This window comes from Montipora foliosa, chromosome 10, assembly GCF_036669935.1.
Source record: "Montipora foliosa isolate CH-2021 chromosome 10, ASM3666993v2, whole genome shotgun sequence".
In the NCBI taxonomy this organism is placed as follows: domain Eukaryota; kingdom Metazoa; phylum Cnidaria; class Anthozoa; order Scleractinia; family Acroporidae; genus Montipora; species Montipora foliosa.
The window spans coordinates 4,512,930-4,539,361 of NC_090878.1; the positions used below are offsets into that span (position 1 = coordinate 4,512,930).

At 39.6% G+C, this 26,432-nt stretch overlaps 1 protein-coding gene across 3 annotated transcripts in view; it reads right to left on the reverse strand.

Moving 5' to 3' along the window:
- LOC137974021 (protein patched homolog 1-like) overlaps positions 1–26,432 on the reverse strand; it is a 71,029-nt gene that overhangs the window by 29,375 nt on the left and 15,222 nt on the right. The window contains exons 1-4 of one of the 3 annotated variants that reach the window (XM_068820944.1): positions 24,968–25,118; positions 7,140–7,332; positions 2,392–2,581; positions 33–102 (exon numbers count right to left, since the gene is read on the reverse strand). In XM_068820944.1, coding sequence (XP_068677045.1) covers positions 33–102; positions 2,392–2,581; positions 7,140–7,332; positions 24,968–25,036 — 522 coding nt within the window. In that variant the 5' untranslated portion in view covers positions 25,037–25,118. Of the gene's footprint in view, positions 1–32; positions 103–2,391; positions 2,582–7,139; positions 7,333–8,624; positions 9,885–24,967; positions 25,119–26,432 lie in introns of those variants that run through there. The other 2 variants (XM_068820945.1, XM_068820946.1) reach the window with 2 other exon arrangements.

The following is a 26,432-nucleotide window of genomic DNA, read 5'->3' on the forward strand; positions in this document are numbered from 1 at the left end:
GAACCAAATTTATTCATTGTAATAATACTCACATTATCCATAAAGTCATCACCCATGGGTGGAAAGCTCATAGTGTAGCATATGTCCTTCAGAGACCAGTTTCTGTGAAGCAACAAGCAGTGAAGTCATTCTCTTCACCAGTGATAAGTGCTTGCATAAATGAAACAGAAAAAAAGTACTCCTTCTGAAAATTTCATAAAGCAGTATATTAAGAAGGGTACTAGTCTGTCACTAGAGCAGCAATGTTTATACAATACACTAATGTCTAAGCTGATTCCACTTGGTCATCTATGATCTATAACCTGACATGTATATATAGACAATGTATAATATATAAATGGCATCACACTGTACATTTTCACCTCTTTAATTTATGAGACAAACATATCCCATGTTTGCGAGCTTCTGTTCCGAAATGTATCAGGGAATTTGTCAAATGTGATGTGAACATGTGTCCACTTTTTTTGTTTAGATTACTTCAGTTTCATGTCCTTTTTGATTTATTACTGACAAATGTCTGGCAACAACGCTCTGTCATACATGTATGTCCTACAAACAGATCATTGGTAAGTACCCATCAAATACCATATTTACCCGTGTATAAGTTGATCCCATGTATAAGTCGACCCCCATTTTTGATGGCAAAAAAAGCAATTTCTTAATTTCTTTGTTAAATGTTCATGGGACACTAATCTTGTATTCTTAGATTTCTGGAAATGTCGATACACAAAAAAATCAGGGCCTCAAGCGCTTAATAGTTTTGTGGTTCAGCATCTGTTGTATGTGCGGGCATTTTGTCCTTGAGTTTCGAAAAAGTTCTCAGAAAATCGAACATGTAAACCTCAAACTAACCTGTTTCGTTGTTCAATGATAAAGGGCTTTAGGGGATAAGCACAACATCACAGGAAGCAGGAGTCAATCTTTCAAAATAACTTGCGAACGATGCGAAAATGTTCAAGATTTAATTGGTCCTCGACTTATAATTTCTCAAATGACAAACAAAACAAAACTCATAAACCAAACAATACGAAATTTGCAAAAGCATTTAAGTCAGCCAGGTTTGTATAAAGAATAAAAAACATTCATTACCAACCAGCATTTTCACGCAACACAAGTGACACTGCTTGCACGCAAACACGAGTATTGCGCCAGGTTACTAAGCCATTGAACGATCAAGTTTTTATTTGAAGAAACAGAAATGCCTTTTAGAGCTTTCCGCCTTTGGAAACACTAAAATTTCCAGTGTCTATTTCATATTTGTGCTTGTGAGTATCTTCAACATTTAGAGTTGGACAGATCCTTTTTCATTTCAACTGGAATTGCTTACATTCGTTTTGAAGTCTTTTGTCATTCATTTTGAAGTCTTTTGTCGGCTTTTGTCCACAACATTCGTTATGCCCAAGACAACATTATTACGTTAATTTTGAATAAATTACCCGTACTTAGCTGGAACTTGGCTCAAAGTCTTTGACTCGTGTATAAGTCGAGGGCGATTTTGGGAGCTTCTTTAATTTTGAGGCCATAAAAGGTCGACTTATACACGGGTAAATACGGTACTTGCATTGTTAAGTTTATTTTAATAAATTTTAATACATGTACCAGACATCAGTTTCCCCACAGCAAACACTTCTCACTCTTGTGGTACACTGCACATTTGAAGGTAGCTAGCTATAGCTTGTTCTCAAATTGCGCAAATTATTTTCAAAAGATAACGAGTGACCATAAATCACGAAATGAATGCACAAGTTCATATGATTTTTCATTTATTATAAAAATTAAACTTAAAAAAATCACCCCATCACTTTGTTTCCATAGCAACTTACACATTGCCCTCAATAAAATATTTATGCATTTGTCATTGACAAATCAGAAACATGATATTTTGTTGAGTATATTATAAATGAACTTTACATCAATATTGTATTTGAAATAAAGGTCAAACAAACCACAAAAAGAGAGGAAAGGACAGAGCATTTATTGGTTGAAGGCCACATGCAAAATCTGAGCCTCCATGAGAAAAATAATTTGCACCTCAAGTACATACTTACACCTTTCTAACTATGTGAATTTTCTCCATGAGACACCTGGTACAAACCACTGAACACTTTTAAAACTAGTTATAGCTGTCGCTAAAGTGCCAACGAGCCAAGCTTGCGTGATCTGGCGACTGCAAACATCACGCGGCGTACTCGTGCTTAACTCTCATTGGTTATCGCTACGGTCAACATTTCATCGCTTTGGTCTACATTACAGCTTTTGGTCTACATTACACCCAAATTTGAAGCGCTTCTGAGATTTCGTAAGCCTAAAAATCTTCTCGCGGCTCTATAAGCTGCCGCCTCGCCAGGCCTTCTGTCTTCAGAAGGCCTGACTCGTTGGCAATAAACTTACTGATCAAATATATCCACAGAAACATTACTGGCTGCTGTCAAGGCCTCCAAGTGTTGCTTCATGGCTTTCACAGTGAGAATGTTCGTTCCTTCCATGTTTGGTGTCTGTATAAGTAGCTCATTTGTTCCACCGTAACCTTCCCCAAGGGATTTCTTGGTGTACTCTAACTCCCGTTCAAGTCTTCCACCAACTGTAATTGAATCAAATTTGAAAGTGGTCCTTTCATCTAAGACAATGATGACAACAAAAAGATACAGTTCTACAAAGACTGCAAAACTGTTTCTTTTCACTACAAATATTAACTCTCCCGAATGTCAAAGTTACTTAACTGATTATTTGGTAATGGCAACCAAAATCCTTGTCAAGGGGTTCAGGGATGGCGCAGCAGTGAGAGCACTCGCCTCCCACCTGACTCTGCGTCATATGTTGGTTGAGTTTGTTGGTTCTCTACTCTGCACCGAGAGGTTTTCCTCCAGGTATTAGGTTTGACCCTAATTAGATGCACGCGGATTCCAATAAGGGTCACGAAGTGTCCCCTTGCTCTTCTAGCCAACTTCAACATCACTTGTGTCTCAGAATACAGACAATTTATGTCACAAAGTGTACCCCAAATGCTGCTCTTTAAGTGAAGATTAACTGCTGCATTTACCCAAAGCTAAAAATAACGCTAACCTTTACCCTTACCTTATTGTTGAAAATAGGTAGCAAATGCTTAGACTTAAAAGGACACTTTGTGTTGGATGTCAAAATTGGATGTGCATCTAATTAGGGTCAAACCTGGACATAAGTGTCCGGGTACTCCGGTTTCCCCCTCTCCTCAAAAACCAAAATTTGATTTGATTTGCGTTAACTTGTTAATTTCAACTTACAGTGTCCCCAATTAGTGCTGTACAGCGCTAGAAGATTAGCCACTTAAATGAAGGTCCTTTCCTTTCCGTTCTTTAAGGACGGTGCCTACCAATTCAGAGGTGTTTTTGCCCGGTTTACTGAATATGCGGGAAAAGCAGATCTTAACAAGTGTTATTGAAATCCAAAAAGAAAATTGTGGGTAACACATATCCCTGTGGTAATATGCACCGCCCATAGGAAATCCGAGTATCTCGAGATGTGCAGAACGTATGCACAATAACAATAGTAGGCACCGTCCTTAAGTGCACAGAAGTGGCTAGATTGATAGTGTTCAGCAATAAAAGGCTTTGGGAGATCTTACTGTAAGGAATTGTCTGGAAAGGATGGTCCAAGGATAAATGACTGATTAAATTGACTGTTCATCAAACCCACTAACGCTCTCTCAATAAGGACTTTAACAAAAGCAAATGTTGCTGGATTACCACCAAATGAAGAGTAAATTAAATGAAGGGAAAATTAACTCACTGAAGCAAAGAACACACACAGAGGATGCAAGGAAATCCTCACTCTACATAAGTAGCAAAACACATGAAACATGAATTTAAAGAAAACAGAGGCTGTAAGTATTAGCATACCACTGAGGATGAAAGTGAAAAGATAAACAAGATGGAAATCCTTTAATCCTATTTGAGATCTTTATCATAACAGTAAATTTCCATCAACAGAGATACTCCTTAAGGAAGGGCGTAATAAGCCCTAACACCCCTTTTTATGTGCTTAATTACCAGTTATATTAACTCCTTAAAATACTTTTCAATATTTAGTTATTTCAAGCTGGAACTCACTCTCAGGTGTAAGAAGTGCGCATAGTCTAATTAATTTCACATGAGCTATTGGCAAGTCAATCTGTACATGACTGTAAGTAGATGAACTTTGTGTTGTTTTTTAATGTTATTTTCACAGGTACTTGCATCTTTCATGTTTACCTAAAAACCTTATAAAAATAACCTTCTGCAAAGTACTAGTATCACACTGCATAACCAAACTTGAAAAACAATCAGAGGCTACACAAAGCCTGCACTTTGACAGAAGAGCAAGATCACCAGAATTAAAGTTGTTTTTATCTGCAATTTGGCCACCCTTCATATTGCCTATCTGTTTACCCTGCAGTTTCTTCTCAGTATGCAGGTGTCATTCTACATCTGTTTCATGCTCAGGTTGCAGTCCACAGTCTGTCATACTCCCCATCTGGTTAAGTGAAAACTGTTGCAATTTGCATCAATTCAAGTTGTTTCTGGGACATGCATACAACTGAATACTGTGTGCAATAAAAACAATAAACCTTGTGTCTGGTCACAAGACCATAGGCCTTGGGCATTTGTCTAGTGGTCATTGGGGTTTTTAATCTAAACTACATGTATCTACTGAAAAAAAACCCAAGAGCACAGTCAATAAAAGAGGAACTTGATTAATTAAACAAATGTACATTTGTAAAAGAAGAATTTAAGTTTGATTGGTCAATAATTAATTTTCGTGGCAGTGGGAAGATCGTGACCTGGAAAAAATAAGATTGACATGCCAAAATTATACTGTTTTCTTCTTTGGCTTATCCAACTTTCAATATTTTGTTCCAAAAATTTAAGCTTCTTATGAAGCAAGTGGAATACACTTGTAGCTAGGAAAAAAACATCTGATCAAGGGGCTCCATAGCAGCTGACTTTTCAAACAAAACACTTTGGTGGTCAAGGCATATGGCCTTTAGTCACAACAGCATGCCAGCATTTTAAGAAATCTAACAACACTATACCAAAAAGTGCATTTTGTCTTGTAGCAGCGGTATATCACAGGCTTAGAACCAAGCAACCCAGATTGCATGTTTTAAAATTCTTGCACTAATCAGTGAACTTCTTCAGAGAATTCCAAAAAACTACCAAATACAGTTGCCCCCGCCTCATTTAAATGGCTTCAGGCCTGCCTGTACTTAACACTCATAACTTTTCAAAATGATATGGATATGTGACCACCCTGCAAACCAACAAACCTTGTTCCCTGGGAGGTAAGCAAGGGCTAATCCCTTTGTCAACAGTCAGAAGGCTCTTTCACTTCAGTTGATTGCAAGATCATTGTGCTGGACAGCTGGAAGTTGGCAAGGGGCTTTGGGAAGATTATGGAGACAAGTAAGAATTACAAAACTAGAGATACATGCTGTGAAGATTCTTGAATTTAAGCATATCAAGATCATTTAAAGCTTTTACCCAAGGACATAAAGGTACCACTCCCTAAGACTGCTGCACTAGGCTCTTCAATAAATTGCATTAGCACCAACTTTGCATCCAAAGTAAAGCCTTTGCTGATAGATCTCTCTCTCCACATAGCGTCAACAAACATTAATCCATTTTTCAAATCTTAGAGCCTTTAACATTTACATTCCCTGTGGAAATTAAGCTTTATTTCCATGGGAAGTTGGCCAGAAGCCAGTAAAAGATTTGAGGAAGAGTAATGACAAATAATACTTTATGATTTCTGATAACAAATGACACTGACCAATGACGCTCAGAGTGCTAACTAATCTATTTGGGAAACACTTAATTCTTAGCCCACTCAGGCGATTGACCACTAAGAGGCCAAAGGGACAAAAGACTGATTCAATTAGAGGAATGATAACAAATTAAGCTATATTATTGTAACAAATAAATGTGACATTCTGGACACTATGAGCATAATTATTGTCATGCCAGCCCACCATGCTTGGGTTAAAGGAAACCACAGACTTCATCTTGAATAATTATTATTGTCAATTTATCGCCTGCCTAACCCTCACCCTGCTCAATCCTGAGTACACCAAATTAAAATATGATCATCACCACAGATGCACAAATTAATTATAGAAATACGTGAAGCCATGATGCCAACTGCCAAATAACGTATTCAAATAGAAGACTGTGGACTGTATAATTCTGGTTTTCATTACTTCATAAGCCCTATTTATATGGCACATCATCTGCATCAATGACATCCCTGCACCAGTCACTTTTCCACTTGACAGAATGTCATGATTAATTTATCAGAAGACATCTAAAATTGTCAAGAGCATATGAAATCTTCCAGATAGTATGCTCCTAGAGACTTCCTTTGAGTGTGACCATTCAAATGAAAGCTACTGAACAGTACTTTCATGTGGTGCTGTTTGTCATGCTGTACAAAGGGATTCCAACTTTTGCATATGTGGGTGTAATCCTAAAGTGTGACTATTCAAATGAAAGCTACAGAGCAGTACTTTCATGTGGTGCTGTTTGTCATGCTGTATAAGGGGATTCTAACTTTTGAGTCTGTGGGTAAAATCCTAAAGTGACCATTCAAATAAAAGTTACTACTACTTTTGACTCTGTAAGTGAGAATCACGTGTGACAAAGTGAAAGACTCTCGCAAGTGCTCTCCAGTAGTGTTGTTTACAATGTGTACATGGTAGTCTCATATTTTAAGTTTGTGGCAGAAATCCTTCAAATGTGAAGTCTGACCATTCCAATGACACGTCTTTCCTATTTTTTATGTTGCACAGAATAATTTGTCTCTAGAGATAAATTTCAGTCCCTAGCCATTCAAATTTTACATACAGCTGAAATTTGCTACTCTCAACCTGATTAGAACTATTATATCTGAGGGTGAAAATTTCTGGTTTGATAAGCTGTCAAGAAATAATAGTATCCATCTCAAATGAAAGTTAACTTAATTGTACAAGGAACACAACGAGATTGACTGGTTATTTGCGTTAAAGCCACTGAGTCGCACAGCATACTTTTCAACACTGCTTTTATCTTCCAACTGCAGCAAAAGAACCGCACTTTGCCTCAGTGGTTTCCCTTAGGCTCTAAAAACAAACCGACATGAGACCTCCATACCTTCAATCCACAAATTCTCCGCATCCGTTTCCAGTTTTGCTCTCGTCAGTCCAAACGCAAAGACGATCAGAGGAATAAAACCAACCATGATCACTTTTCCACAATGCCGTTGGGCAACCCCACCAAATTTTCTGAGAACACTCTGAATTGCCGAGCGCACGAGCAAAGCTTTCCTATTACCTCTGGCATGGCCCTGGAAAACAACATTAAATTTATTTATCAACCTTTCAGAATGTATCAACGGGAACTTTTTTAGTTTTACAATGATTTTAATTTTTCCGTGTCTAAAGATCGCAGAGATTAGCCAACTCAGTGCAGTTGCAGTTTGTTGGTTTGTTCATTTCGTCAGCTTTAATTGCACGGATTGTAACATTTGTACGAACTGAAAAGGTCTCCATCTAGATAATTTTCATCTTTCCCGATTATTTTTCCATCTTTCCTTTGAGTACGAAAGCAAAGAAAAACAGCACGTGTTCGCTGGACCACCCATCTTTGACAAGACTGCCAAGTCTTTAAAAACATAACAAGCATCAAGTCAGGAAGGGCGAGGTTTGTGCAACCATTACATAAAAAAGATCATTACTTTAAAATTTCTTGCGTGATATTAGCTTAAACCTTTTTGATCTTGCCATTCCGAGCCGACGTATTAACAGGGATTTGCGTGTTCTGGACAATGCGAAATTCGTAACAGATTTCGAGAATGTAACTACTGTCGTAAGTTGTACGTCGGTGGGCGACTCTTATCTCTACTGTTGAACAGAAAAAGCACGCCGCCAACACAGGGGAAGTTATTCCGGCGCCGATGCAAAAACAAAGTACGACAAAGAACAAATCGTCGAAAATAAACAGAAATTTAGGCTCCAAAAAGAAGCACAAAAAACTCGCAATGCCGGATTTTATATATCTGCGTATCGAAGTCCTAACGTGGGCCGTCTCAGAGCGGACGTCCTATAAGAGGTCTAACCACAAAACGCACGTTGCCATGAAATATCGAAAGATTACCTGCCTTGCTTAAAAGGTATCAGGTTAAAATTTCTGTACATCGTAATTTGCGTAAGGTTGGCCAAACTTCCGCAAGGACAAAATTTCTCCTAAGTCGCATTAAAACTGCAAAAGGTCAATACGCCGTAAAAAGACGGTAACGACCTCCCTGGTGGCAAATCGTAAGGCAAGTGGTTCTTCGAGGGTTTTGAATGCAAAAGTAACAGACCGCTATGTGTGATTATATACAAGGAAGACGCGATGCCGATTTGGCACCGGCCGTTTATGAAAAGGAAGTCAGTAATTTTGTAATGCACCGTTGGTGTCAATTCGTCACGTTGAAGCATTCGTTTAGAGGCAGTTCCTGTATGTTCGACGCCAAGCCTTCGCAAAGGTAATGTAAACAAGACGGAAGGCCAGAGAACACATGATTCGGGCGATTCATGCTCAATATGAGAGCAGACTGCCCTGCTAAATAGCGTTGGATTATTAATATTTGTTTACCTGGTCGATTTCTCGAAGTCCATCTTTTGCCCAAATGGAGATACTCGCCGCAAAATAGCTCATATCGAGCAGTGGAAAAAAAGCTGGTTAAGCACGCGGGTGCGTATGAATAACTCCGACTCTTTGATCCTTTTCAAGGCGTGCTCGTGCTGTCCTGAAGGAAGGCAGAAAGGACTTGGAATTCTAAATGGCGGAGTGTCTTGATCGCAAAGAACACACCACAACCCGAAAACATGGCGTTCTCAAGACATAATCCATATTAATAGCCATTCAACTGCTCGCAAAAGGCACATTCCCTCTGTTTGCTAAATGAAAATCGATCCTCAATTGTCATTCTTTTTGTGAAAGCTAATCCTCAATCAGTGCTCCCAGTTTAACGTCACCATTGATGGCTCGTGATTGACCAATCGTATCCATTCTTAGGAAGACCACACACAGGCACACAGGCATGCATTATTGGGCCTCGTGTTATCTCGAGCCATCCGAAAGCTAGACCAACAACATCGCCACTAAAAGCTTTGTAATGAAGAACTCCGGTTGAAGTTGACTTTCAAAATAAATCACGTTCTGCTGAAGAATCCCGATGGAAGAGTAAATATTAATTCAACAAAAATTAATCTGCGGTTATTCGACATTCGCCGGAATGCATTCATTCCACAAAATACGCGTTCTTCAAGTTGTGATTTTCCGACAAACACACTTTATTAATTCTTTCCTGAGCAAAATCTTCACCAGAAGATTCCGCCGACGATTTAGAGCAAACCTGTTAACTCAATGGGAATAAATAACTTGAAAAACAAAAATCATCTTATTTTGACCAGCAAGTGGCATTTGGAGTCACGTGACAGGTGCAAGAGGATTTTTTTTTTTTGCCTCGAACAAGTCTATTTCCGGACCCCTATCAATTAACGTCAGATACTTTATGTTGGCTCCTTTTACAGCCAGATAATCGTTTTGAGATGGGCTCGCATTGTCCCTAAATACCTTTTATGCCTCAAAGCGGCAGGACCGCATGCAACTTTGCGCATTCAAGGGTTTAACAGGCCATTATCAGCCATTTCCGTCGTGAAAATTTTCCGTGAAAAACATAATTTTGACCCGCGTATGTATTCGTTTTAACGCGGTGTCAATGGGAAGTGAAAGTCGATCCCGTCTATTGCTGAGAGTGTTCTCGCTTTTAAACATATTTACTGGAAATTAAAGACACCCATGTTATCAGTAATGCTTTTCATTGCGCAGCCATTGCAGAAAATGATGCCACTCAAGCAACATTCACAGACTTTGTGGCGTCGAAGTCGCTTCCATTTGCAATCTGTTGAAATTTTGCAGAGCGTTATGTTGTTTGTGTTAATATTATGATTGGAATTGCTCTCTAGACTGTCGATAGATTCCTCAAAGGAGACCTACAGAATCGAATGCTCCGGACACAATGTATTTAAGCCCTACACCGACTGACTTAACCGAGTCCGACTGAAAAACGTGCGGAATTATGTAACACCAGCGCGACACGCATTTCTTTTTGAGATTCCTTTCCACTTCATCAATAGCCTATTAGTCTACGACCTTGAGGATCGCGACGTATTGAAGTAGCGAAAACCGCACAGCTCATGAGCAGTTGCGGTTTTAGATATATTTAGGAGGCTTCAATTTCACCATAGAAAAGACTTTCACGGTCCCACTTTTTTAGTGTTAGTTAACTGATAACTGGTGTCATTTCAGACACAAAATACAGCGAAAGGGTTCTGTGCTCAAGGATGAAAACGACTTTGTTTTTTGAGTCCTGTAAACAGATAACCTATTTTTGGCCTTGTCACCGCAAGCATGCGCATTTACACGAGGCTGTAATATGAAATATTCTCTAATAGCAGAGGTCTCTCACGGGTACAAATAATTTGTCGCCGTGAGAGACCACTGCTAGCAGGGAATATAAAATATTGTGTCGTTGCATCATACATTTTCGAGAACGTTTAATTGAGTCCTTGAAATTAAGGAAAAAGGGTTCCTTTTCCGGGCTGTACAAAATAATAGTCCTTTCGTGATGACCACAGACAATTTAAGGCTCCTAGCTTTGGTTCAACAATGAACATACCTGCTTGAATAATAATAATAATAATAATAATAATAACTACCTGTTTAATGCAGTTGCATGTTAAATAAGTAAATAATAATAATAATATTTTTTTAAAATAATAACTATTTTAATACTCGTAAGAAAAACCTATATACATAATAATAATGATGATAATAATAATGATGATGATGATGATGAGGATGATGACAGAAGTACTAGTACTCCGCCCACTTTCGATATTTTACGCTTAAAGTCAATTTGTCTTTCTCATGTTAGAAATGAAATGTGTCAGTGACACCCGGTGTGTAATAAATTGAATTTTATTGGTGATGTTGATGTCTGTTTTCGAAATGCACAGACCAAAGGTGCTTACAAAAGACCAAGATACCATCTGTTTTGTTACATACAAGAAAAATTTGACACCAAATCTTAAGGCTTTTTTCTGTTTCTTTCCTGTGTAGGAAACCTGTCGTGGTCACTGAGCATATCATTCCGGCTACTAGTTTTAGCTCCACGAGGAACATCAAGGAAAAAGCCGATGTCACCAACAAAGATTTGCCAAGAGAACTATCTTCGCCTGCGTAGCAAGCGTTTCCGTGAGGCACAGAAGAGTAATATGCGAAGCGGGTTTTTTTCGATGTTTTGACCGAGCAAAAATGAAGAGAGGTCTGTGAAACCCAACGGAAACGCTTCCCGCGCAGGCTTAACCAACATGGTCTTTCGATTTTCTAAAAATCTTTGTTGAACAAGGCAGCTTTCACGAATAATGGACAGTAGTTGGGTCTAGTATCTAGTTGTTCAGGCATCATGACTTTATCAAGCAGTATCAAAAAAGTAATGCTGACGTTTATGATGATGATCACTGATGCGTTCAACTGTACATGACTACTCTAGATTATTTATATAGTTTTCAAGAGCTTTATTATTGCAGTAAATTCCCATCATAATTATGGTTTATCTTAAAGGGGGAGACAAGTACAGGATTCGCTCTGACGAAGGGCTAACGCTCGAAACGTCAGCTTTTAGAATTCTATACGGTAGGCAATTTACATTATCAACTCCGTTGATAAAACCAAATTTTTGTATACTACTTCCCCACCGACGCAGCACCACAGTTTCTTTAGAAACTACCCCCTTCATTCATTTGTTTAGCTGGAAAACGACAAGTTTCCATTAATTACTCACAATTCTGTTGTTATACGTTAATTCTCCAGTTCTCTTCTTGGTCCTTTGGAATCTTTATAGAGTTACGTTTATCCAGGGAATTGTTGTCTTATATCAACCTTGTATATATATCCTGAATTCCCCAGAGGGAAGGAGGGGGGGGGGAGGGGGGGCACAAGTCCGTTGGAAAACAACGATGCGGATGGTGCTACCGTGGAGAATTTTATGGCATGGCCTTCCTTGTGAAACATTTTCCACATTTCTATCAGGAAAAATCTCATATTACTACAGCTAAATACGAATTAGCACACATGTATATTTGCTCGCGGGCTGTGATATACCATATTTTGTTGACATTAACCGGATAAAGTTCACCATCTCTTGAACGACAGGGAAACTTTGGTGTGGTAAACTCTGCAAATACAATCTGAAAACACGATCCGCGAGCGGCAGTGCGCCTTCGGGACTAAATTAGGCAGGAGATATGTGCAACTCAGAGAGACGACAATCACTGGTTTGGGAAAATGGCTCCAGTAGCCGCCGAGAATGGGGATCACGCCGGCTTTGTGTAGAGAAGCCCAAATTCAAGAGTAGAGAGACAACTCACGATAAACCAACACTTGGAGAGGAAGGGTGAAATCTTGCTGCAGTTCAGATGCCCACAGAGAAGCGAAATGGGAGTTACTATCCCAACAGTGACCAACCATCACAGCAATGAGAACTGATGTCACTTCGAGATCGGGGAGGCGCTGCTGTACTACTTGCCTCTTTGTTACAACTGACGAGACCATAGTCTTCCGGTTAATTTGCTCCTCTCCAACAACCGCTAACAAGCAACCAGTCCTAACACGACAACGGGTACCACGCCTGACTATCAATCACTTTCAAATGGCACATCAGGTGCAGGGATGGGGCAGTGGTGACAGCACTCGCCACCCACTAATGTTAGGGCCAGGGTTCGATTCCCAGACTCAGCGTCATATGTGGGTTGACTTGCTGGTTCTCTACTCTGCACCAGGAGGTGTTAGGATACTCCGGTTTTCCCCTTCTTCAAAAACCAACATTTGATTTGATTTGCGTTAATTTGATGATTTCAGTTTACTGTTTCCCCTATTAGTACTCCAGCGCTAGACGACTTGACACTTAAATAAAGTTCTTTTCCTTTAGCTGGCCTTTGCATCTGTCTGAAACTGCATCTATCGCCCCATACTTCCCCGGTATCGTGTGGTGAACATTCGGGATGAGGAGTGTGTCTCGAGTGTAAATGTTCCCTTCTTCTCTTCCTTGATACTGGCGTAAATCCGAAGCGCGGATGATAACATGAATCGAGCAGTAATAAGTTGTATTTAGACCAATACAAACGAACACTAACTAATTTCTACGGCGTTTTTAAACAAAACTTGTGACGCCCGCGTTACGTATTTTCTTTTGCCTTCCTTTTACTTTCAAGGTCAAGTTGCTATTGGGGGTTTTCACCCGACGTAACGGCGGCCATGTTGTAATGCAATGCGGTGGCAATGCTAAGTAATACAATTTTTTTTGTTTTTATGCTAATCATCCTCACTAGCCTCGTTAGCACGAACCAATTCAAAAGAATTTTTGCTCCAAAGTGAGGAGGATTAGCACATAGACAAAAGAATAATTTACTGGCCGCCGTTTATGAATACGGTCTATAAACGTTCATATTAAAGTATATAGCACATTTTACATCAAAACAGAATTTTTGTGTATAAATAATCCGTCTTATTGTTCCAAACTAAAAGCTTGTTGTTTTCGCCGCTAAAAACACAATGAAGGCAAAATAAATCAGAGCAGAGGAAAGTGTTCCATTTATCAACTGACACGCGAGAACATTCTTATAATATGTTGAAACTTAAAAGTCAGGAAAAAAAACAAATTTTGAACTTTATTCAAGTACTTCTCTAGCCTGGTCAAAGTCCAACTTCACAGTAACTCCAGTATACTAGCAGAGATTCTCGTTTGACGTCTTTACCCCTACGATAATTACCGAAATAATTGCTCCTAATGTTGACTTTAAGAAGCTAACCAAAGCTAACCATTTGACAATAACAGTTTGCGATTATAATTTTCATTTTCCCATGGATGGGCGGGGCAACACTTGGTTTGCACCCTTCAGTTTCCAAGATAGGTATGTCCTCGGAAATTTCAAATAAAAAAATTGTCTCTTCCTTCTTAGCATAACATTCATGATATGGCATTTAGGAGATTGCGAATTTTGCTTTGCTCCCAGAATACAGTCAGATTGGTATCACCTGGAACTTTCGCTTGCAGACACAAAAGCAAGAGAAAGACTAGGCGCGTGTTTGAGGTGGAGAACACCGAAAGTCGATAAACAACATGAGTTTTAAGGGACAGCTTCTTAAGCTTTTCCTGATTTACTGTGTTGGCACTCAAATCGGAATGTTGTTGAGGAGGAATCGAAATTTGTTTTTGTCCCTGATAATCCATCGCTGGGCGGTCAGGATTAGCAATAGAACTAGGTCGAAGTCCGGCTTATCACAGATTTTCTGAGGGGTCACAGTCGTTGAAAAAGCTACTGAATCATCTTCTTGAATAAAACAGTTTTCAAAGGCTCCAAGAAAGGAGGGCACTCCGAACAATCACTGAAGGAATTTTGTCTTTTTTGTCTCTAAAAGGCAAATGTAAGATAGGATTCACTATGCCTCCAATGTAGCAACATTGTTGCTCTCCGACGATGGCTGCGTGGGTTGTTTGTTCAAGCTGTTTTAAATTTCGGCCCATCATTGTCAATCCGATGAAATGTTAAACGCGATAATATGTCAGTCATATATTGAAACGTCTCGAATAGGCATTTTCAGAGTTCTTATTCCTTCTCATATAATATCAGAAACTAGAAACGTGCGGGACAATGAAAAGTCACTGTAATGAAACTCGTTCCATTAATCTGCTGCAAAGCAGACTTCATTATTCTACGTGACATTGTCTTGGATCTGGAGGTCATTAGTAATACACGAGACCGTGATAAAAAGACTTCTGTCCAAAAAGTCACTCTATTTTTAGATCAACAGCATGCCTTCCATTGCAACTGCGTGTTCTGTTGAATTTGTTCAGTATCATTTCATCGCCGCCATGAACAACTGTTCGACCATTCCGTGGTCTCTAGATCTCTCCATTATTTTCATAGAGACGGTAATCCTATAGCCGCAGAAAATAAAACTGTGACTGAGAGGATTGTAAAACTCATATTTCGCATTCGAAAGTTCTCAGTTTCACAAGTGCCTCTTTTTGCAAACAAAAACTTTCCTGTTTAAATTCCCCGTAAGAAAAAAAGTGAAACGTTGCTAAGATTATTTTTACAGGTGATGGCAAGACCTCTGTTGACCTCACTCGATGGTTTAGTGAGTTTCATGTGAAAGTAAAGAAGGCAAATGTTTCCTAAAATAAAAGTTCTTTCGAAACAAAAGCCACAACCTTAGGTCTTTGAATAACCAGGTTTGAATGTGACCATTCAAATAAAAGCTACTGAGCAGTACTTTCCTGTGGTGCTGTTTGTTATGCTGTACGAGGTGGTTCTATCTCTTGACTCTGTGGGTGTAATCCTAAAGTGTGACCATTCAAATGAAAGCTACTGAGCAGTACTTTCCTGTGGTGCTGCTTGTTATGCTGTACGAGGTGGTTCTATCTCTTGACTCTGTGGGTGTAATCCTAAAGTGTAACCATCAATGAAAGCTACTGAAAGCTACTGAGCAGTACTTTCCTGTGGTGCTGTTTATCATGCTGTGCAAGGTAATTCTTTCTTTTGCGTGTGCGAGTGCAAATCATAAAATATTGGGTACTGAGCAGTACTTTTCAGTGGTGCAGATTTTTAAGCTCTAAAAATGGTTCATACCTTTGGAGGGTAGTGGGTGTAATCATGCTGATCTCGTTATGTTTTAAAAAATCTGTGGCTGGTATCCGAAAATGTGATTATTTTGCGACTGACAATTACCGCACTTTTTGAACTGACATCAGTTTTGAAAATGAACTCCAAAAAAAGTTACCCCAAAAAATCAAGCTAACACGAGCGAGAGTAAGACAGAAACAGAGGTTTGAGAACGCCGGTCTCGTTCCACCTATGTGCTACCCTGCGAGCAGTTGGTTTCTCCTATGCTTCCCGAGAGCCGAGAAACCACTGCAAACAACCGTTTGATTTTCCATCGAGCATGTGCGAAATACCTCACACCCCACGTGATGCATTTGACGTCACTTCTTTTTTCGCGGGACAAATATAGAATTACTAAACAGCAGGCTCACCCAAACGCAGCAGTTACGTAGCTGAACGCAGGCGCAAGCGCTAAAACAAGATTACTAACTCGTTTTACAGATTCAAATCCTTGGCGCTGGACGGCGGCTCACTCGAAGAAACTAACGGTTGCTCGCAGTGGTTTTTCTGTCGGGAAGCCAACTGCTCGCATGGTACCTATGTGCTCAAGATTTCATATTCCCAGACTCGGCTTCATTTGTAAGTATTGAATGTGCTAGTTGTCTGCTAGCTCCCTTCCCGTAATTTTTTTCCGAGTACTCAGGTTCTTCCATCATGAAATACCAACAAATGATTCGACTTTTAGTTTCCTCAATAAGAGGAGCACATGTGTTCAGCTCTGCTAGCATGAGACTTAAGATAACAAAGTGATTTTTTTAACTAGTGGAAGAAGAGAATTACTCAGTTGCCGGAATTAACATCAGGATGTTTTCAACCAACCCCTAGGAACACCAATAACAATAGAGAAATGTACGACTTCTGGTGGACGAACAAAAGAAGCTAATAAAGATCTTTTCTTTTCGTCCACCAGCATGGCGGCGTGACGTCACCTGAAAACCTCCGAAAAGCGGAGAAACCATTTTATTTCTTCTGGGTTAACATTTCGCCAGCGAGTTAATCAACCAGATGAAGCAAGAAGAACTTGACACCTCGCATTGAAAATGAATATTCAGAGCTATCACACGGTCATAGGTTCGAGTCTCAATCGAGTCTTGAATTTTTGAAGGGTTCCACTGCAACGTCTTTGAATGCTTTGACATAAAAAAAAAAAACAACTTTCCTCATGAAAGGCTCTTCTTTGGTCACCTAAGCTGAATGTATACACTTTCTTCCTTTCTTGCTAGTGACAAACAGATACTGTTTCTTTTTAAGCAACAATTCAATCTTTGACAGCAAGTGACAAGGGAGTGTGATACACTATGCTCTTTGTCAGTTTGAAATATGAGACCAGCCATAAGTAAATTGTCACTTCAAATAATAGAAACTAAGGAGCCTGTTGATTAAGTACATCAGTACACAAAGTGCGGCTGAAGTTTGCAATATCTTTTGGGTGACCAGCCGTTATTCCCCTCTTGGTTTAAAGCGGACTGTTGGGAAATGTAGTAAAGAGCTCTTGCAGTTTCCGTTTTCGATTCGGTAAAGTCTCACATGGAAACTGTCATATGCGCAGAGCATTAACGATTATGGGAAGAGACTCCTGATACCACTCAGCGCTTTAAAGCTTAAATTTCACAGGTGCAGGCCCCGTTGTTTCCTTTGAGTTTTTTCTGAACCAGTCGCGAGAGCCGTTGTAAGAAATTGACAGTGAGGTGGAAAGGACTGCAAACGCTACTCGGAACGAGTCAATCAACCCTTTGTCAGTCTTGGTCAGGTCGTAAGAATCAGACAGGCCTGAACCCAGGGTGATCTTAGAGGAATGAAATTGGAAACAATTTCATGACTCAAAAGTAAATCATATCTCCTTTTGATAAAGTTATTTGAGTGATTTGAGGAGAGGTGTGTATTCCATAAAATGAGGAAGAGGGGAATAAATACGATTGCATTGGTGTTCCTGTAAAGTGAGCCCATAAGATATTTTTAGTATGCTGAATTCTCTGAATTCTCGCCAATAAGAGGGAAGCTATCCAAAACCTGTTAACCAATATCAAAAATACCATAATGCTCTTTGCTTGTGCCTCAAGCATTTTGCATAAGCATTGCTTTATTTTTAAACTGGAAACAATGCTTATGCAAAAATTTTACAGGGACAAACAAAAAGTATTATGGTATTCTGATATTGGCTAATTACTTTTTTCCCTTGGTCGGGTAGGCAGTGTGGCCGGTCTGTCTCCCCTGGGTTGGGATGCTGTTATGGACGAAAGTATCATAATTTGAAAAAGCAATGTTTATAAGCTTTTCCAATTTCCTCCAAAAATTGGTATTAACTCTTGTTTTTTTCGTTTTAAATTACATTCAAACTTTTTTCTGCAAACGTTTTCTCCGACCACCCTCAAAAAGTGTTTGAATTTAGCCTGAAAGTTAGCCTTGAGCTCATCTTTTGGCTGCGATAATAATAATGATAATAATCATAATAATAATAAAATAATAATAATAATAAAATAATAATAATAAGGGAGAAGGGAGGAAAGGGAGAAGAACTGAAGAGCCATTCGAGAAGAGAAGGATTAAGGGGAATATCGAAACTTGGCGAAAAGACCTGAGCAAGATTGAGGAAGTCCGAAGAGGAAACATGAGACTGAAACAAAGAGAGAGGGAAAGGTTGAAAAGAAAATATCACGTTGAGGAAAGAGGCACTTTGTATGTCTCAGGTATGTTGAAACAAGATCAAGGCAGGTGGAGTTAAGATCAAAAGATACGACGACAGATGTCAGCAGTTCAAACAGAACCACCTGTTAACCAATCAGAAGCTGTTCTACACAACACTAAATGGAAAGGAACGAGGAGAAACGGTGTTACCTGATCACACAGAAGCAACCTCCTTCTGGAGCAACATCTGGTCAGACGAAGTCGGTCACAATGAGGGAGCATCTTGGCTAGAGGATATAGAGGTGGAGCTCAGTACAACAGAGGTGCAAGAAGATATCAGCATCACTGTGGAGGATATTAGAAATGGAGTGAGCAAGATTGCAAACTGGAAGGCAGCCGGCCCCGATCTTGTTCAGGGGTTCTGGTTTAAGAAACCGACAAGATTGCAAGAATGCTTGCAAAACTGTATATGTCAAGGAAATTTACCAGAGAGAGTATTATAAGCGCCACGACAAGGTAGCCCTGCGGGTACACTTATGGTATGACCATCAACCCTTGCCAACCGCAGAAAATGGAGAAGTGAGGATTACCTGGGACATGACTATCTACACAGACAAAGTGCTGAAACATAATCGACCAGATATTACTCTAGTGCATAAAGACACACAGAAATGGACACTTATTGACATAGCTGTGCCAGCGGACCAGAACATCACCAGAACTGAAGAGGAGAAGGTTGAAAAGTACCAAGAACTAGCATTGGAAATCAGAAGGATTCATGGAGCCTCGAAAGTCACAATAATACCTATCGTGATTGGTGCTCTTGGAAGCATATTAAAAGGTGCAAAGACCTGGTTTGGCAAGCTAGATGTACCTCACTTCCTTGGAAGTGTACAATTATCGGCCATCCTTGGAACTGCTCACCTGTTACGGAAAGTTTGGTTTTATCAGATAAAACCAAATTTTTGTATACTACTTCCTCACCGACGCAGCCCCACAGTTTCTTTAGAAACTATCCCCTTCATTCATTTGTGAAGGAAAGTGTTGTGTCTCTAAGCTACGGGGAGTGGCTGAGAGACAACAAACATTACCCAGTGGAACAACTGGAGAGAATCGAATCGAATGATAATGATAATCGGAATAAGAAATGTACTCTCATTGATGTGGCTATACCTTCTGATAAAAATACCTCCACCAAGGTTTCCGAAAAGCTTTCCAAGAATGTGGCAGATGAAAATAGAAAAAATCCCAGTGGTTGTAGGTGCGTTCGGCAGAAAAGCTTATGAGAGAAATTCCAGGAAACATTAACCTCTGGGAAACTTAAAAGACACCATTGATGAGAACAGTACACATTCTACGGAAGGTCCTATCTATCAAGTTACAAAACTCCCAAGTGCTCCAGGTCCAAGGTTTGGAGTAGGCCCCTGAAGAAGAAACACAGTCTCATGAACTGATAGGCTGACGCTTGTTCAAGGTCTGAAGTTCGTAATGGGCCGCTATTTTTTTCATTCTGTCCTCCTCTCGTCGAGTGCATTTTTTTTTGACTGTCCTCAGGCCTCCATTATTCTTGCTATATCCAAGATGTCGGCCATTAGTTCTTACCAAAACAAAAATACCCCTGCTTTGCAGGCTAATGAACTGAACACTTATGATGATGATGATGATGATGATGATGATGATAATAATAATAATAATATCTTTATTTGAGTGCCAACTGTACTTAGCACGGGGGTCGCTACCTTAGGACACTGTAAGGACACTGTGTAGAGATCAAATCGACTCATATCAAATCGTAAGTTGGTTTTTGAGGAGAGGGGAAAACCGGAGAAAAACCCAGAGTAGTACCCGGAGAAAAAGTTCTTGGAGACGAATAGAGAACTAACAAACTCTTAAACCACATGTGGAGGTCGAATCCGGGCCACATTCATGATTCATGGCTGCGCCATCCTTAATTCACCATAAGAATTTAAGAGCATTAAAATCTAACAGATCGGCCTGGAAATAAGCCATGAATGTTGAATAGCACTGCATAATTTATTATCTCTATTACTTTGAGCAAGATATACGGGACAATCTTTGATCAATATTGCTTAAGAATTTACAAATGTTTAGGCTCATGATGGCCTTTTGCCTCCAGAAACTGAATTTCTCCGTTATTGATTGCATAATATCTTACTGTTTTTTTTTTAAAGGTTAAAGGCTTAAAATTGCAAGGATAACTAAGAGTTATCGTCTATCGCACGATGTCTTGTTCGAGCAAATTCGTCGTATACAAATGATATAAAATATAAATTATAGCATCAACGGAAACTCGGGATTTCGAGAGTCGAGACGCAGTTGGCAGCGAAGACCTTTAAGTTTGTGTCGTCTGCGTCTTCAATTTTTTTCTTTGGTAATCGCGTATTTGCCTAAATATAGTTGTAAATGGGCAAATATGCAATTACCAAAAAAAAAAATTAAAGACGCAGAATAGCTCCACTTGAGGAAAAATGTTTAATGCTTCCGTCCAGTTAACCCAATGAAAAATGATATTCTTGCAAAATTTTGCCGGAAAAAGAATCCCTAATCTTCTGGAGATGAAGTCAGCACTTTTGATAAATACGAAAAATGCTAAAGTTAAACTTTACCAAAACTATATGTCATGCACAAAGCTTCAGTGACAATTGCTTGTAATTCTCATATAATTTTTTATCTTATTTATTCGTTGTTGTCGTTAGTGTTTATTAAATTTATTTCATTGTTATTGTTAATATTATTATTTGACTGCTGTCCTATTTACCGTAGAGCATTACGCGAAAAGTATGCAGAAAATATGTCTGAACTGCAGGCCACTTCTGTCAAGTTCTCATTGACTGTTGGCCGAAAAGATGCGATTGGACAATGGTGGTCATTCACCGGAAACTCCTGTCCACCCTTTGCTCAATGTAGGGTTCGTTTTCAGAACAGTGTCAGTAACGATATTTGAATTTTGATCCAATTCATTCAGTAAGTCCAATGAAACTTTCTCTTTATTTATAATAATCTGAAAGCAAACGATGCTCAGACAATATCATTGAATGAATTTGAACAAAAAGTGAAGAGTACAGATTGGTCGTACATGATCCCTTGCAATCACTTCCGGACGCACCGGAAGTGACATGAGAGAAAGCGGAAGCAAGTTTATGAAAGGATCCATCGTGTGATTCGCTCGATCAACATTTATTCGCGCCATTAATAGTTCAGGAAAATAAATTCGACTAGGACTTATTGGATGTAATGTCTTTGCTCGACCACCCGACCGATAAATCATTTATTTCCTTCCTGAAATACTAGCTTAATGTCTTTTTTTAAATTAAACCACGGGTGGTTTTCAATGAAAGCAATAGAAACAGCTGATACACGCTACCATTTTTGGCTAAATTCCCAACAGTGCACTTAGCACGATGTTCTATCAATGCGGATGTCCTTTTATCCCAATTTATTCCATGATTTTTAGATAAATATGTGAAATCCTACCAAATTTAGAATGATTCCTTGGATGTTAAGGCTCTGTACGCTGTATCGCGTGGCGCGTGTGAGAACACGAACTTTGCTTGACTTTATAGACTGATCTTGACTATTTTTGAGCGAGCGCAGAGAAGCCAAACTGCTCCGTTCTAAATTGCAATTCAGTTCCTCTCAGTATTCTTACTGACCGATTAGCCTACGTATATGAGTGGATGTTGCATGTTTTCAATTTTGCAATCTTGTTTTTGAGTTCAATAAGATCAGGCAAAAGCGCTTAATATGTAACCTGATTTTGTACATGAAATGAAGATGAAATGAAGATTCCCGGTTGGTGGGATGCAAGTAGAATCAAAGGTATCCTGTGGGGTGGTAAGCTCGTGGAGTAAGTAAGATACTGCGTCAGGGAGGTGATATAGCGAATTATCAAGCCTATACAGTGGTTACAAATGCAGTGTAAGCCAACCTTCCATATAGCTACACATTAGGACGAGTTCTTCTCCCGTCTGCAAATGACAGGAATGAGTCATAACTGGGATTACATGTAAAAAGATTGCGGCGTCCTTCCTAAACCCAGATTTGCCCAGAACGGTAACAGATCAATTGAAATTTACTGTTTTGTTTTCAAGGTTACCCTGGCTCGGTACAATCCAAGTAATGTGTGTCATGCGCCAAATGAAGGCGATGCTCAAATGCTGCTCAAATGGTCACACTTCTGTGCCTTAGGTTTACAACCACAGACTCAAAAGATAGAACCACATCGTGCAGCATAAACAACGCCACAGGAAACTAATGCTCAGTAGCTTTTATTTGAATGGTCACCATGATCTCAGGATTACAGCCACAGACTCAAAAGTAAGAACCACCTTGTACAGCATAAACAGCACCACATCAGGGCAGGAAAGTACTGCCTAATAACTTTCATTTAAATGGTCACAGCTTAGGATGACACTTACAAATTCAAAAGTTAGAACCACCATGATACAGAGCATAAAAGGTCATTCATAAACAGCAACGTGGGAAAGTCCTCAAGAAGTCCAGTTTCAACGCGAAAGTGGTCTGGGTTTTTCCTTGGCTATGACGGTAATTTAGTCCACTTATGATATCAAGCTTTACTTTCAATCACTTTCAAAAAGCACGATAAACGCTGGTGCGGAAATTATAAGCGAAGATGAGTATTTCATGACTGAGGTAAGCGAGGTTTACAGTGCCGCAATCCAAACATCAAAATCTCTCTGAGTCATTCTGAGCCGATATCCTGACTTTACTTCGTCTTTGTTAATGATCGTCACAAGTGTTTATCAGACCTTGATTTCCGAGTATTTTATGGCGCGATTCAAATTCGGTTGTTTGTCACATTAAACCTTCCGATTACATCGGCAACATTGCATTTTCAAACAAGTCAATACAGAGGACCGAAGGATGCGTCCTTGCACTTCGTGACATGGGCATTCGTATTCGGCATTAGTTAATTCTTCGATTGAACCATAAAAATGATAACTAGTGGAAATGTAGAGTAGCTTGGCTCTCCATTCAATTTTTGGTGCTCATCAAGCGAACCTAAAGTACCCGATATCCTACCTTCTAGCAAATATGACTGGCTTGACTCAATATCTTGAGAAGAATAACGGTGTTATCAGACCACGGAAGCGAAAACGACCATAAGTCGACAGGAAGAGTTTGGTTTGTCCTGAAACTTTGCACGTACTTCTTTATCAGACAGACCTCTGTCAGTAGTCGACAATGCTAGCGAGGAAAGAAAAATCTCCTTCTTAGGTAGTCTTTTTCCATTGCTCAATCCCAAGTAAAAAAACACGCTTCCCAATGGTCAGTCCTTGGTTTCGTGTTACTTTAATCAAAACTGCCGAGAGCCTTTCCGAAATTATCTGCCATGCTATTGTAGTTACACTCCACGGTCAACCCTTTCATCTCGGCTCAATTGCCTTGGGTAGACCATGATTTGAACGATTGTACCATACATCAATCATTACTTAAAAGTTTCCTTGCCAATACAATTCACTCAGTTCCTAGCGCAATACAGTTTATTATATATAATCATTTCAGTTCTCAGTCTTGGGCAACCGATTTCATTAATAAAGTCAGAGGCTTTTCAGTGATATCAAAGGACCTTCTGCTTTCCAAAACGCTTCTCTCTACGTACTCAATTAAAATGACAAATACCCTTTTGTCAACAACATTACAATATGCCGAGTATTAAGGGACATGAAACAGACCATGGATTTACTTGTAGTCACTGCAAAACTGTAGCAAGGATTGGATAACAATTATCGTATGAATATGGGGCCACGTTGACCTCAACATCTCGAAAGGAAATGCAATTTCCACAAGGTCGGATATTGGGCATCAATCGGCGCGAGAACGTTAACCTCACAGTCTTAAAGCCACGAGGTATCTAAGATTACAAGCCTCAAAACCTTCGTGTATTATTTCATGAGGATATTTCTCGCTCGAGTCCAAAAGAAAAGATCAAACAATTTCAGTAGTTTGTTTTCTGTTCATCGACTCCTTGTTATCTTTGTAATGGAAGGGTAAATTTTTATACAGATGTTTCCGCGATGAGAGGAAAAAGTGATACCCACGGTTCTAAAATACCTCACACGATTGAGAAATACCTTAAGCCCAAAAAAACAGTACACCATATTGACCTTTTCAAAAACCAAATAAAGGAGCTTGTGTTAATCTCGGTTGACGAAAATTCAATTTAAATCGATCAGTAGCCGGCAATGAGGAGTTTATCAATGAACTCAGAGCTGGATTAAGGGTTAAAATATTTGTATCGTAAGCCAATGGCACGTTACAGGAATCGTTGGCGATCAAATGGTCTGATAAGCTAGATTTTGATTGTTTAAAATAGCCGAAATCCTTCACGATTTCAAAATCTACGATTATCTGCATTTAAAATTCTGAGAAGATCACACCATTTTGTTGGAAAAGCGCGATTTGTTCGTGCCTGCGGGCCGTGCTAAATTCAGAAATCGCTCAGCGCTTGAAACTTTACCCGACACATAGCTGCTTTTCCTAACAGAACGGTGCTTTTTCTCGTGATAACTGGTCGCTTATCTGATTTCGCATTACCTCTGTCTGTTCTTGTGACAAGTCGGGTCTGCCTGCCGTTGATTTGACGTTAAATTTGATTCGTAGCATGGAGAACGCTGCGTAAAAAGCACCCGCTATGGCGCAGGAGTGTCGTGACAAGTTATAGGGTGCGAATGAAATTAGGAACTGGCTGTTTTCTCACCGACTAATCGACGCTATCAAATTTAAAATGCGCGTTCCTTGAGGTCCATTTATTGAGAATGTCACTCCTCAAGTGTGGGGCTCTCGCACTTTCAAGGTCACTTTGAAAATAGATACTATAGCGCTGCAAAATGTTTAGCCTCTTTTGTTTTCGAAGGAAAACATTTCAGAAGATGTAACACTATTCGAATCCCAACGCTTACATGATTTCGTGAAGTTTCGATAATGTTAATTCTTTTGTTATTTGTTATGGTCGTGTCGGTTTTGTCGACTGCAAGAGAACCATATGTTATTATTTTTAGCAATCCTTTGATCAACAAGTTCTTTCGAAGAAAATTGAGACTCGCGATTCAAAATTTTGCGAAAAAAGGTGACTGTAACTCGAGGCCCTAGAACAAACCGGAACCAAGTCGCAGGGCGAATATGTCCAGTTAATCTTGTTGATGTTGTGAGAGAATTTCCTGAACGTGAAAACGTCGCTTGTCAAGTTTCAACACAGTTAAGATAAAAAAAGAAAAAAAGGCTTAAGTCCTTATGACCTGAGATCCTTAAATGACAGTCAGTAATTGGGAAAGTGCTCTACACAACTGAAAGGCGAGACTAAAATGCCTGATTTCGTGCTCCATGCTCCTTGGAGAATCATGGAGCTTGGGTTAACGTATTCTGCGTAACAAACCATAAGGATATGGAAAGTCGTGGGGGTTTTGATGGGGAGAAGGTGGGGGGGGGGGGGGGGGGGGGGGGGGGGTTGTTGCTGAATGTTTTCCCGGCTCTCCCAAAACATTTCATTTGTTGGGCAATTTCTATCACCCTTATATGGCTTACTCTATACCGTCAGGATTGGGCTTATCTCGTGGAGGAGATTTGCCCCTGGTTTATCCACAACAGTATAGAAAAGAGAAAGAAAGAGGCATACTTTATGTCTATCATTGAGTGGACCGTAAAGAGCCCATATATTGTCAAAGATGCCTGACACGAAGTACAAAGATTACACCCCTTGTGACTAGAGTGGGGACACTGTCCGATTAAAATGACCGCAGGGATTTAAACTTACCCCCTGAAAGGAACTAAATCTCGTCGTAGGTCGATCGTTTTAAACCTCAATAAGAGACCATTTTTCTCGATAACAAACTGATTAGCAGCTACCACGAACTGGTACATGGTAAAATGTCATAAGAACCGTTACCTTTAAATACTTCTACGAATAAATTAATTGAATCGGTTTACGCTCTGATGTAATTACGCCCGTGCTTGGCTTTTATTAGAACTTGAATTTTTAACAGATAATTGTGTTTCTTAGTTC